The 13413-nt window shown below is 38.0% G+C and overlaps 1 protein-coding gene across 20 annotated transcripts in view; it reads left to right on the plus strand.

The window, feature by feature from the left end:
- Positions 1 to 13413, plus strand: part of MAGI2 (membrane associated guanylate kinase, WW and PDZ domain containing 2) — a 679299-nt gene that overhangs the window by 447147 nt on the left and 218739 nt on the right. For 16 of the 20 annotated variants that reach the window (XM_085512814.1, XM_085512758.1, XM_085512827.1 and 13 more), the window contains one exon: positions 11233 to 11312. In XM_085512814.1, the coding sequence (XP_085368940.1) occupies positions 11233 to 11312 (80 nt within the window). Of the gene's footprint in view, positions 1 to 10987; positions 11118 to 11232; positions 11313 to 11524; positions 11719 to 13413 lie in introns of those variants that run through there. The other 4 variants (XM_085512847.1, XM_085512842.1, XM_085512851.1 and 1 more) reach the window with 4 other exon arrangements.

The following is a 13413-nucleotide window of genomic DNA, read 5'->3' on the forward strand; positions in this document are numbered from 1 at the left end:
CTTATTTTAAGTCCCTTATTTCATGTAAGATTTTATGACAATCACATGAAGCGTAAACAGATGATAAGAATAAAGTTTGTGTACATTATTTTTTCATAAACACTGACATGACCAAGTATAGCTTCTGGCGAATAGAAGGCTGAAAAGAGCAGTTACTGTTAAAACATAAGTGTCTTTGCTGAAAAGAGCAAAAATGTGCTTATTCTAGGAAAAGAATAAATATAGTAACTTTGCCCGAGCAAGCAGAGAAGAACTAGAATGACTTCAGGGTAAGCTTAAACGTTCATTTCTTTCTTACCTCACTACCATATAAAATTTTTCTGCATATATTGAATGCTCTGACAGAGAACACTGAGCAGTCTGAATTATATGGTACTCTTGTTTTACTTGATGTAACAAAAGCCTGTTATGTTTGAGAGATGAGTTTTGGGGTGCAATCACTAACACATCCAGCTGTGAAAGTGGCAAACACTGAAGCAGGCAGTTTAACAGAAAAGAAATAAGTGGTTTCTAAAAAATGTAGTGAATAAAAATAACCCAGCCACTCTACACAGCAGCCATTCCACTCCTTATATTCCTTTGATGTTACAGTTTGCTTCCTATCCTGGAAAAGCTCTGGTTTACACTACCATTCTGACAGTGCACATCATTCACTTCCACTAAATGAACGTTATGCTAAATAAGGAAATCAATCAGAGGTACAAGCTGGATAAAAAGACTGTAACAAGGGCTCTTTACTGTTGGAATTATATTCTTGAATAATGTTATTGCAAAAAAAAAAAACGTGCTATTTCATGTCTGTAAAACTACCAAATTGTTTACTAGAATCCCAGTAAAGTAACAGTTATTTCATCATCTGGGTTTTCACATTGCACAGTCTTCACAGGGTTAAGTTGGAATGTAATGCCATGGGGATGCTGTTAAATTGCCTCTTTGTTTAGAAGTCACTTTGGTTAATGGCATAAAGAGACTCCATTTGCTTTCTCAAAAAAAAAAAAAAAAAAAAAAAAGAAAAGAAAACGGAAAGATAAAAAGACAACAAAAACCTATTTGTCTAACATCTCCTCGAACAGTAGTTAGGATTATTAAATAATAGATGAAAACCAAACATTTTTAAAGTGAACATCATGATGGGTGTAAAAAAGTCATACTAGGCAGCATCTTTTATTACTCTATTTGAGGTTCTTGTGAATTGTGGCTTTGAACCCCAAGGGCTTCAAGCTGTAAGCTATCTCAAGTTCCAGACCATCACAGGTATACTCAGAGGTCTTAGACTGAATGGCAGCAATTTCATTCATTCGCATCAAAACTCATATCAAAATTTGCATCTGATTTCATTTATCAGCACTCCCATCAAAAGTAACGTAGCAGATTTATGGTGAGAGGGAGTGTCTTCAGGAGAAGAAAGATAACTGTAGGTGGTATTATTTATTTGTTAATCATTAATGTTAGTTAGGCCCAGTTAGCATTTTGTAAAGCACACTGGAAGGAATTTCCTCTGCCTTAAGCTCTAAAAAGAAAAAATATCAGACACCAGATTAACTGGATAATTCAGAGGATGTTGCATTTTAGTGTATGACTCAGTTTGTTTCTTCATTTCATTCCCTTTTTATGACATAGGTGCATGACCCTATGTTTACCTTTATTAGCATTCACCAACAGAACAGGAAGAGCATCCTTGCCTACTGCATAATACTTACCACTGTTTTTCAGGAAGAGCTACTTAAGTATGTTGCTTGGGTTGCTTCCAGCCTCCCTTACATATGGAATCAGAGTTTTAAATACAGGCACATACCACACAAATAGGAGTTCACCTCCAACGTTTACTTTCATTTAGAATATATGCTAATGAGAACATGCAATAATTAAAACACTGGATATAAATTAGAATATCACCAAAAAAAGAATCCAGTTCTAATCCTTCTTCCCTACTTTAAATAGAGATGATGAGTGTGACTTATTTTGGTGCAGTTTAAATTGTAGCTGTCACTGATTTTTAGTTTATCCCTCTCCCGGGGTTAAGAAAAGGCTAAAATTCCCCATAGCCTTCAGACTTCACCTTGCCAACAGCACTCAAGCCACATTCTAGAGAGAGGAGCCTTGTATTGTCCTTGCAAAGTCAGCAGACATTGGCTCTGATGGATCTCAGGCATTCGATGTTTGCTGTGTTGTCCCAGTGCAGTGTTGAAGGGAATGTAAAAGAAGCAAGCATCTTGGTGCATCTGCTGTAATGGGCAGTCAGCCTTAAATCCAGCACTCACTCAGCTCTCATACTCCATTGCTTCTACCATTACATCATAGACCATCCTGTAGAAATGGTCTGTCTTGGATTTTATGATACTTATTTCTAAAAGATGGGATTGATTTTGTCTCTCTCTGCAGCTCTCTCTACCTAGGGAGCACAGCTCTCTGGAGAGGTTGCAGGGTGCAAGACATTAAGCCAGGAAGAGCTACCAGTCGTCAAGCTGAGCTACAGCTAAGCCTTAATGAATAGTCTCAAGGACATTGCATAACCCATAACAAAGTCAATTTAACTTACTCTGTTCAAAGCACTTCTTTGCTAATGTAACATTATTGGTTGTTTTGTTAGTGGAGAAAAGTCTAAAATACACTTAAACCTCTGTAATACATTTATAAGGGATCATCTCTGAACTGTGCTGATTATTTTTAGGAGAATTCGAATGTGAGGTTTAACAAAACACTTTCCAGTGCATCTCACAGATATGAAGTCTCTTCCTCCATTAACACCTCCTTCCCCGATATTACAATCAGCATTGCTTTTTTGGACCCATTGCAGTATCTTTTTTAGTTAGAAGTACTTTTCATGAGAGCATCGTAAAAGACTACAAAACAGCCATAAAATAGGTCTCTGCCAAGGACTCTCCTCAGTAAAAAATAGACATTAATGTTTTGAATATAGCTGCTGCTATTTCAGGTGTTACCTGAAAAGATGTACAGCTACAGACTAGAAAAGTAAAAACCTGACCCAGTTTGTTTCTAAGATATTGCGTCTGACTTCAATAGGATCAGTATTTCTAATGTTTATGGTAGGAATGTCTTTTGATGGCAAGAATAGCATATTTATCCTAGCATCTTGCTTACCTGAAGAATCACTGTATACTCAACTCTTCCTGCTTGCTCATCAGTTCACCATCAAAAAGTAAGGTATATTAGTTAAGCATAGCTACTTCGTTGAATTTGATCACCTTTATCTTTCTTAACAGAATATGCTAAAAGTACTGAGGTGTAAGTACACCCTTATGTCTGGTCAAGATTACTTCCATATCCTGCAGCAACTGTCCAGTCTCTTAGGAGCTAATTTGGGTCTTTCGCAACTGTGTTACATCATCAGCATACCAGTGTGTAATACTGAGATTTGCCATGTCATAGTTTTGTGGTTATTTCTGCAGCTTTACTTAATGGGCAATTAAGATGTCCTTCCAAGGACTTTTTCCACATGCTGTTTTAATGTGCAGTTCTGACAGGATTCTTCTTCTTCAAGAAACAAGTATCATTATGACTTTATCACCTAGATGATTCTTAATCATCAGCTTCCTGTGAATTTGAACACAGATGTCCATGATGCTTTTTCCATCTCTACATTTTGTGTTGAATCTGTCTGTTTTAGTTAGACATAACAACTGTCACATCCCCCTGTCTTTGTCTTTCAACATGGCGCATGGTGGGACTGGCACCAGGAAAAATCACTTGCAGTTTCTTTCTCCTGCAGCCAGTTCCTTGCCTTGTGACAAATTACTTTGGAGTAAGGGACTGGAACTGTAAAAAACTTTGCAAACACTGATTTTTTTTATTATTTTATATTTTGATGTTCTAAAGACATTCTTAATGTGAACAAGAGCTAAATCTTCCTTAACTCTCAACCACATTCTAATCCATGCTGACATCCAGGCCAAACTGCCAGCTCAACTCCCGTTGGCTTTTCTTACTCTCTAATTTCTTGTCTTTTCCCCAAATGTTGCTGCTCTGCAGAGCTCCTCTTTTAACATCTTACTTCTGACATCTGTAGTGGTATTATATTCTTTCACCTTCTTTCCTTTAAATGGACTAGTGGACTCTATTCACCTAGCTTGTTTTGAGGCATTAGGTATCTAGTATAAACCACTTAGCAAGATTCTTTTTGTGGTCGGAGAGAAGAGGTAATTATCTCCAGAGGTTGATGCATCCTGCAAAGGGTGAAATCAATTTATCCAAACATAGGTGTTTTTATTAGTAAAAATCCCTTAGGATATTCAAGGGTACAACTGTGTAAGCATGTTGATGTTTGTCAGGAGTACACTTCTGAAGAAACCACAATAGTGGTTGTTTCCCTCACTGTGATTTGGTTCACATGTCAGAGTATGTGAACTGAAAGATTTTCAGATGAAACTGAAAATAAAGTTATCTCTAGGAGTACAAATAATTGACTCCAAACCCTAACAGGGATTCAGTCCATGGCACCAGATTAGAGTTAAAACCTGTTTGGATTCCTTCTGAACTAAATCAGATCTGCATCTACTTTAGTAATATCAGCAGAGTGCAGAGTGAAACACTTGGTGCTCATGGCCCGGCATCTGCATTCACTGTCTCTTTCCAGCTGCTCTGCACTGCACTCCTCTAAATGGCTGAAGTGCACTAGGTGAGCTCTTGCTATGTGTCATCTGGTTTAGATTCAAATGAAAGAAGTTTACAATTCTGAGGATGCTCTGTGGGTAAATTAAGATATTTACTTGAATCCTGATCTGAGTCAAAACACTACTGTAAAAGTATAGTGATAGCCCAGGTTATATACATGGAGCTGGTAGACAGGATACAAACCCAATATAACAATGCTGTTACAGAATGGCAGCTGGACACCAGTTGAAAGACACCATAGACACAAACATGGTATTCAGAGCATATTTTTAGGTCCCTAAACCTACCCTAAAACAAGTAAGATAAATTATCCTGTATAGGTTCCTTTGCTTTGAGTAGAAAAGAATCCTACACAGTTAACTGTATAATTTCTAGATGGCAGTCACATGAAATGAAGTCCATTCTTGGTCACAGTTTAGCTGCCTGAGTCAAAGAGAGCACTTTAAACAGTAGAAATGACTATAGGAGACCTTAGGTATTTATGTATTCCTTCAAAAATCTTCAATATGCATATTCTGCTCCTACAAATGCCTAGAGGCACCACCACTGTATTTGGTACAAGTACATAAGTGCTTACCATTGCCCACGGCCATCTAGGATGCACAGAATGGGCATCCTCTAACTTGTATCTCTTAAAAACCTCATATTCCAGGCATACCTAGCATGAACCAACAGTGTGAAGTGCAACATGAAGTGCAGTTAATCTCATTCTTATCGTAGCCAGAAGTGGAGTTACTTCTGCATGTGTGCAAGAAATTTGGGAAGTCACCCACAAAGGATGAATTGCAAAATTGTGATTTTGCTGCTCAGTTGTTTTTTTCACTGTTCCCCTACATGTGAATTGCTTGAAAATCAATTTCTCCAAAGCTCTGCCATCAAATCTTAGGTATACAAACGGGAAAAGAGTACGCGTTTTAATATGAAAGTCAGGCAGCCTATAGTATACTTGGTTTCTCTCTGTCTCATATACTCTCCTTTGCTCAAGCTGTTCTATTGAGGACCATCTTGAATGTTATGCATTTACAATAAAAACCCAAACAAACCCACATGTGCTGTCCCTGAACACACTGAAGCAGCACATTGGTAAATACCCACTTTGAAATGCCTTTCACAATAACGTGCAAATTACATACCTTGCAAGAGTCACAATTTAGAATAGGTTTGCAGTGTTTTCAAAAGACATTAAAGCTATTACTGTCAGTAAGTGCTTTCTGTATTCCCTTCACAAATGTTTCAAGAGATTTTCTGAGGGCTTTGTTACCACAAGAAACTTCATCTGTCAAAGTGTTTTAAACTAGCAGATCACTAACACCAATCTATCATATTAAAAATCTTAACTAAAATAATACACCTCATGACAAATAATAGAAAGTTAATACATTGTTAAGCAAGAAAAGCCACACTCCAAGTGTCGGTTTTATTAATATCTGAAAGTATGGACAAATATCCACTGAATTTCTAGAGAGTCTTTGGTTCTGGCACCAGGCTCCAGTGATAATGGGAAACTGGGTTATGAACAGGCTGCAAAGAATAGCTACAAAGAGAACGGAAGATTGACTCAGAGTTTCTGGGAAGTATTCTGAGCTTCTTCTGAGCCACTCTATTTAAACCAATTGAAAAATGTTTTGGGTTTTGTTTTTGGGTTTTGTTTTTTTTCATGTAATTTTATAGCTTATTCTAATTGATACTGTAAGACTCTGATAAGCGATTTCTGCCAAGTGAAAGTGCTCGGTAGAGAATTTAAGTTAACTTTCAATAATTAGTATATTGACTTCTGGCTAGTATAATCAAATAGCAATCATTTCTGGTGGAGTTTATTTTGACATTATTTTTCAACACTGCAATAAACCTTGGGTCTAAAACTGTTTCTATTTTGCGCAACAGTTAATAAACCAGACTGAATTTACAAATGTTCTGCTATTCTCATGCTCCACCTCTATTCAGCAGAACCAAAGAGATTTTTCATTCACTGCTTTCAAGGTTTCAAGAATTAGGAGTCTTAAAATGTCTGATTTTAAGACATTCTGAGGCATACCTGGTTGGTTTGCCAGTAAGCATGTGTTAGTTCAGTCATCCTAGCTATTAATCAATATCATGGAATCTGTGTAAGTATAGCCTTTATAAATCTGCCCATTAATTATGAGGCATGATTGTTGCTGAGTAATGAAAAAATGGCCTGTGGAAAATTCTGGTGAGGCTACAACTGTATTTCTCATAGGATGCTTTTGTTGCATCACTTCATGCTCATTCAGCTGGTGACAACTGCTCTGACTGTGCATTTGTTCTGCAACCACTTCTGTTACTCATCCACAACTCATTCATAACTAATCTGCAAATCCTCATTCCCTTCTCCTTCTGGTCTGCCTATAGGACTCTTCAAAGTGCACACATGGTTAGATGTAGTGGTGGGGCAGGACAGCTTATCCTGCATGCATTTTACAGGATTTTTAGTGCTTCAGAAACTTTAAAATGTTCACAGCTTTTGTGGCAGATATGTGTCAGAGTTAGTTTTGCCACTGATATTAATTTGACCATTTAACTGTTCCTTCTTCTTGCCACTGTTAAAACTTTCCTACCAGGGCTACTTTTAAATTAGGTTAAAAACTCTTTAGGAGCTAAATGTTGTCTCCCTATAGGTTCTACAGATTCTAATCCATTGCAGAGCTGTATATAGAACAGGCAGAGCGCTAGGACTCAGAGGAGCTGACAACTTCCACAGGTTGTCCCTGCAGCCTGCCCTGGGACATTCAGACAGCCAACACTACCAAGCCCTTGTTCTGCCTCTCATTTTCAGCCTGTTCTATCTGTGTGGAAAACTGCCTCTTTTGTGTCTGTGTTGCTGTCTAAGCTCAGTTTTAGCCCTTTCCAGAAGGCATTTAACAGGAGATTATAATAGAGTAGAATCATAGAATCATTTGAATTGGAAGAGACCTCTTTGAAGGTCATCTAGTCCAACTCCCCTGTAATGAACAGGGACACCTACAGCTAGATCAGGTTGCTCAGAGCCTGGTCCAGCCTCGCCTTAAATGTCTCCAAGGACAGGGCTTCGTAACCTGAACAACAGCATGGTGTATGGAAAGAGAAGTATCTTTCCAAAGCCTGCAACTCAATATCTGGCACAAGGGAGATTGGAAGAGGACCCTGCTATATATACCTCCTTGGTGGGAGAGAAATAGACATACAGAGGCAACCACAATTCTGTAATGCAGGAGCACTTTTCTCCTTTTACATAGAGAAATATAGTAGTAGTCAAGTGTTACTCATTGCAGGAGTGTAGGTGCACTGGGTACCTGGTTGCTGAGGTGATCCAAACAGTTACCTCTAAGGTGGTTTTGTAGAGATGCAGTTCATAGAATCATAGAATAGAACCATAGAATCATAAAAGTTGGAAAAGTCCACTAAGATCATCTAGTCCAACCATCAATGCATCCCTACAATGCCCACTATGCCATGCCCCTCAGTACCATATCTGCTCTCTTCTCAAACACCTCCAAGGATGGTGACTCCACATCCCACCTCCCTGAGCAGCCTGTTCCAATACCTCACTACTTTTTCTGAGAAGAAATTCTTCCTAACATCCAATCTGAACCTCCCTGATACAACTTAAGAAAGTTCCCTCTTGTCCTGTTGTTGATTCTGCATTATTTCAGATAGAGTCAAACTTCAGAAAAGGAAAAGGAGGTTTACCACATGCTGGAGCACCTGTCTGGAAGTGCTTGAAGTCCCGTTGCAAGTGATTCCATAAGTTTTTGTATGAATGATGTGGAGCAAGGGAGCAAGCACAGAGACGGATAAGGAGAGGGGTGATTTTCAAAAGGTACTTTGGTCCTTCTGCTTTCTTTAGATAAAAGTTCTTGTAGATAATTCAAACTTCTGCTGAATGAGACAGAAAGCAGAAGAGGAGATTGAGTGTTGTAAGACCTCATCAAGATGATATACCATCTTCACTCTCTGAAATGCTGCTGCAGACTGAAGAAGGATCATTCTTCTGCTGGAAAAAGTGTTGACTTTTTTATTTAGCTTTGGTTTTTCATGGAATGGGCACAGTGGACAAAATTGGAAGGCAGTAGTCCTCCTGGCTTTATGAAAGCTACATTTATGCTGAAGGGAAGCATAGCTGTTTGCTTGTTGTTGCTTTTGGTTTCAACAAAACCCTCAAAGGATGTAATTCAAGTAATTCACACGTTTAAACAATAACGCTGAATTGGGCTTATTTTCAGCTTGGCACCTGTCTTTGCAGAAGCCTGGAAACTCATTTCAGGCCTATTCTAGAAATGTCACAGGGATATTTTCAGGGCTGGTGAACTGGTCTGTTCTGCTTTCATGCAGTCTTATGAGGCAAACACCAGCCAGCCAGCTTACAACAGAGTTGGCCATTTGAGCTGGTTCTGCCGCTGGGTCCTTTGATGGTTATGGACAATTGCTTGCTGTCTCTGTGACTCCATTTTCCCACCTTTAAAATAGGAATTATGGTTTTTATTCCCTTTCTAAAGTGCTTTGGGATGCATTTTATATCATAGCAAAAATTCCTAAGTGTAGTCATATATTTTCCTCTTCTGGAGCTGTAGGAAACTATCTGTGAATCCTTGCAACCAGTGGGGGTCCCTGCAGTCATTCAGAACTGGTAGCTGGAAGTCGGTGGCTATTGCACAGACATGCCCACACTCCAGAGTTGCTACTTCAGCTTGCACCGATAACCCAAGCTAGTGCCTAGCACTGACACTACTAATGAGGCACCTGAGGTAGCATGGAGCTCAGTGTGTGCTGCTGGCTGCACCCAAGGAGCTAAGAGCAGCCTATGCTGAGCTCCACGCTGCTGCAACAGCATCACTGCCGGTAGCTCCACTGGTTAATTTAAAGCTAGCTCAAGTATGTCTGCAAAAGCTGCAGCTAGGCTGTGACTGCGGTATAAAAATACACCCTACAGGAGACCACAGGCAGCCAGATCTTCAGAGAAAGCATCTTACTTACATTTGAAATCAAGCACGGGCTGATGGCATTGTTTCAAATTTGCTTTACCTTTAGTCTGTTGTTCTTCATATTCTGCAGATGCAGCCATGTTCCTAAAGTAGGTGAAGATTTCATTTTTCCTCCTTGCTTGTCACAAATGGTGTTTTAGACTAGGGTGTGCTGAAAATAGGAATTTAAATGCCTCAGTTTTCATTTTGTTTGACATTTTATCCATACACAACGTTCATCTCCCTTTTATTTTTATTTTTTCATCCAAAGTGTGTAGGAAGACTTAACATTGTGACAATAATGCTGAGCAGTAAGTACTATCACTGCTTTCAGAGGTGGAGAAATCAAGGCAGAGGAAAAGTTACCTGCCAAGGTTTAAACAGTGAGTTAAGGTGTAAGAACGGGCTGGTACCGTGCATTTGCTTTTCCCTGGGGAAACCAGTGTTGTTTGGACCACGTGGACTGTATCAGTCAGTAACTCACCAATTAAAAATTGCATCCTAATCCATTTTTTGCCAGGTTCCCCCTTTCTCTACACCTTATGCTAACGTTCATAAGAGATGTCTTAAGTATACTTCACAATGACATAGCAAATTAATAATAACCTAAATAATTCAGTACTGTATAAACTATATGTAACAAGCATCCTCCTAGGGTGTATCTTATAAATAAAACATGGGTTAGAATGGACTATGAATGATGGTATTGTAAGAAAGGCATCTCAAAACATAAAGGAATAATGATCACATCCTTTTCTGTTTTATAGTCTTCCTTGCTTAACATACTTAAAATTAAAAAAAAATAAAAATAAAAAAATTAAAAAATTAAAAAAATTTAAAAAAAAAAAAAGAAAAAGAAAAAAAAATGGTTCCAAAATCAAAATTCAAATGCTTCTGGTAAAGGTATACATTGAAAAAATCTTGGTTTAAGTCTCATTAGGTGTGTTAAGTGTCAATTCATTTGACAAAATAATCTCTTAGAAAACAATTTGTATCAGTTCAGTGCTATTTTATGGCTGATTCTTCAAGGATCTATTCAGAGTATAGAAAGCCACATGATTCATTCAGCTTGTGCATATCTATTTTATCTTGATAGAAGGATTATCTATGAAGAGATAAAGGTTTGTTAAACAAAGTATCATTAATCACTCTGTCCGGAAATGTAGTCTTTGCAGGAACATGTCGTAATTTGCATTACTTTCGCTATGCCTTGCCAGTGCTGCTGGTGAGAAATAAGAAACCTGCATTTATGAAAAGGACAGGTTTAAGATGAAAATAATTCTATCCAGAAACTGTGAGAATGATACAGAATCCTGCCGCCTGCACTCGTTCAACGGGAGAACACTGTATTTGTAATAAATTCCTTTTGCTCTGGATGAGTTCTGCATTTTCAATGAGGTTAACTTGGCAACATTCTAGTTGATTTTAATAAAAATAGCTGCTTTGAGGACAGGGAGCTGAGGTTGCCAAATTTACAGCTGCCTTGCACAATTACTCTTACACCTCCTTCAGGGCTACTTAGAACCAGTAAGCAAATTAAGTGTATCGATTGCAATTTTGTTGGACTAACCCTTTTTTCTTAAGGAATAAACTTGATTCCTTTCAGTATGTGTCTGCTCAGAGTGATCTCTTTTCTTTTCAGCCATAACACAAAGACAACATCATGGCTGGATCCACGACTTGCGAAAAAGGCTAAACCTCCAGAAGAGTGCAAAGAAAATGGTAGGTTATTAAGTTTTCGTTGCTGCTCAGAGGGGATTTGCCTTTGTGTGTGTGTCTGTCTCTCAGTTCTTACAAAAATCAGGCATTTGGGGGAATGATGAAAGGTGTTTAATTGCTGCTTTGGTTAGAAGCCATAAGTGATACCAGTTCTCAGTGTGCCATGTGTTTCTGCTTTTTATTCCCCTTTCTGATGCTATCCAAAGCTGAGGATCACAAGTGTGTTTTCTGCCTGTTGTGTGTGTGTGACTCCGGGACTGACCCTCTCCCTCATCTCCTACGGAGAACTTTGGTCTGCAGAACAGAATCCCTTTTCAGATTCTGAGCTTTTAATCTACAGGCGATTCAATGCATAAGGGAAGCTAGCAGCACCGTGGGAATATGAATATTGTTTGATTTGTATTTAAAGGTACAGTGCTATGCTGTTTAGTAGCCAATTTAAACAAAATAGCGTCTGATAAAGCACCGTGTGGGAGGGAGAAAATAGATCTGTGTCTGTCCGAGTCTGTGACTGCGTTTGGGGTACTGCGTTGTTAAGGGTTTAAAATTTATCAGTGTGAATAGTGTGGGGATGCTTAGAGGAGCTGCGACTGATACGCAGGAGAGATGAGTAGTAAATCGACTAACTCAGCGAGAGAGATGGAATACACATCTCCTCAAACTATTGCTTATGCACTCAGAATGATTTTTATTTTTGCTCTAGTAAAGTTTCAGGGATCAGAATCATTTAATAAAGCCAAATTAAATATGCACAGGGATGGATCTTCTGCTGAGGAGTTTTATTTTATTGTTTAATACTTCATTGTTAATTAAATGAGCCAGTTAAGAAGGAATGATTTCTAAAGATGCTTCTTGTTTTGTTGTTATGAGATACAGAGAATTAAATGCATGCATGCTGTTTACATTAACTCAAAGCATTTTAGTACTTTAAAATGACAAATAGGCTTTCATGTACTGTGGCTGATTTATTTTAATTTTTTTAAATGCATTACGTTGTTTAATGTAGATATTATTAATTGAAAGAAAACTCAGAGCAATTCAGGGCTGATAGAGGGTCACTGAAGAGTTGCTGGTTGTATGAAATGTAGGGGCAATGATTTGGTATAAACCGTTCTGTTTTTGCAAACGGCTTCTTTTTGAAAGGCTGCTTTATTCTAAAAACCCTTTCCTTATTTCAGCAGTAATTCTGACGTTCTCTTCTGACATCAGAAATTACATGTCTGAATGATTTTGTGATGCTTATTCCAGCACTTACAGCACTAGTCCCTGGAGTAAATTCCGTACTGACAAGAAGTGTTACTGAAACAAAACAAGGGCACAGGAGTTCTGTATTATAAATCCCTCGCATTACCTAAATAAAGGAATAGTCACAGAAAAAGCAGAGAGAATAAATCCAGCTATATCTATGAAGTAACATACCACATTACTTGGAGTGAATGTCTGTTGCTTTTTCTTTTTCTTTTAACTGCAATATTGAGATCTCGAAATATACTGAAATATTTTAAAAATAGCAGTGTTTGATGTAAGTTTAAATGATGATCAATGCATTAAAGAAACAGCATTATCTTACAGTTATTTGACTACTAGATTACTGAATTAGGATAGTGTTCTGGGTTGTGCTGTCCTTTAAAGTTACTTACCTCACTATTGCAAAGTACTTGAAATTTAACAGAGTAGGATCTTGTATTCTTATAGTTTGTTCTTGCAATGTCCCCCTCTTTCCCTAAGGTTCTTGAGTTTCTCAAAAATTGCTGTTGTGGTTTTCTGGTTTTTTGTTGTTTTTTCTTTTTGGTTTTTTGGTTTTTTTTTAATGTCCAATACTTGCAGAAGAAAGTGTCTTAAAATGTCTTTAAATGACTGTACCTTGCTCTGAGGTCCTCCACCATGGTGCTTGTTATAGCACATGGGGGTATGGAATTTTCAACTAGATTTAATGTCAGTTCAAGAAATAATTTCACACATTTCAGCTATGACTTGGTATCGCTTTTTTATGCCACACATCTTTTCTTTTATATTTCATGATTTGTTTTGGCACATTTTTACTAAGAGATACAAAAATTTAGAACGTGCTGAGATATAGGAAATGATACTTAATGTGCCTCTA

This window comes from Coturnix japonica, chromosome 1 (genome assembly GCF_054131305.1).
Source record: "Coturnix japonica strain WE chromosome 1, WE-NBRP24, whole genome shotgun sequence".
Lineage (NCBI taxonomy): Eukaryota > Metazoa > Chordata > Aves > Galliformes > Phasianidae > Coturnix > Coturnix japonica.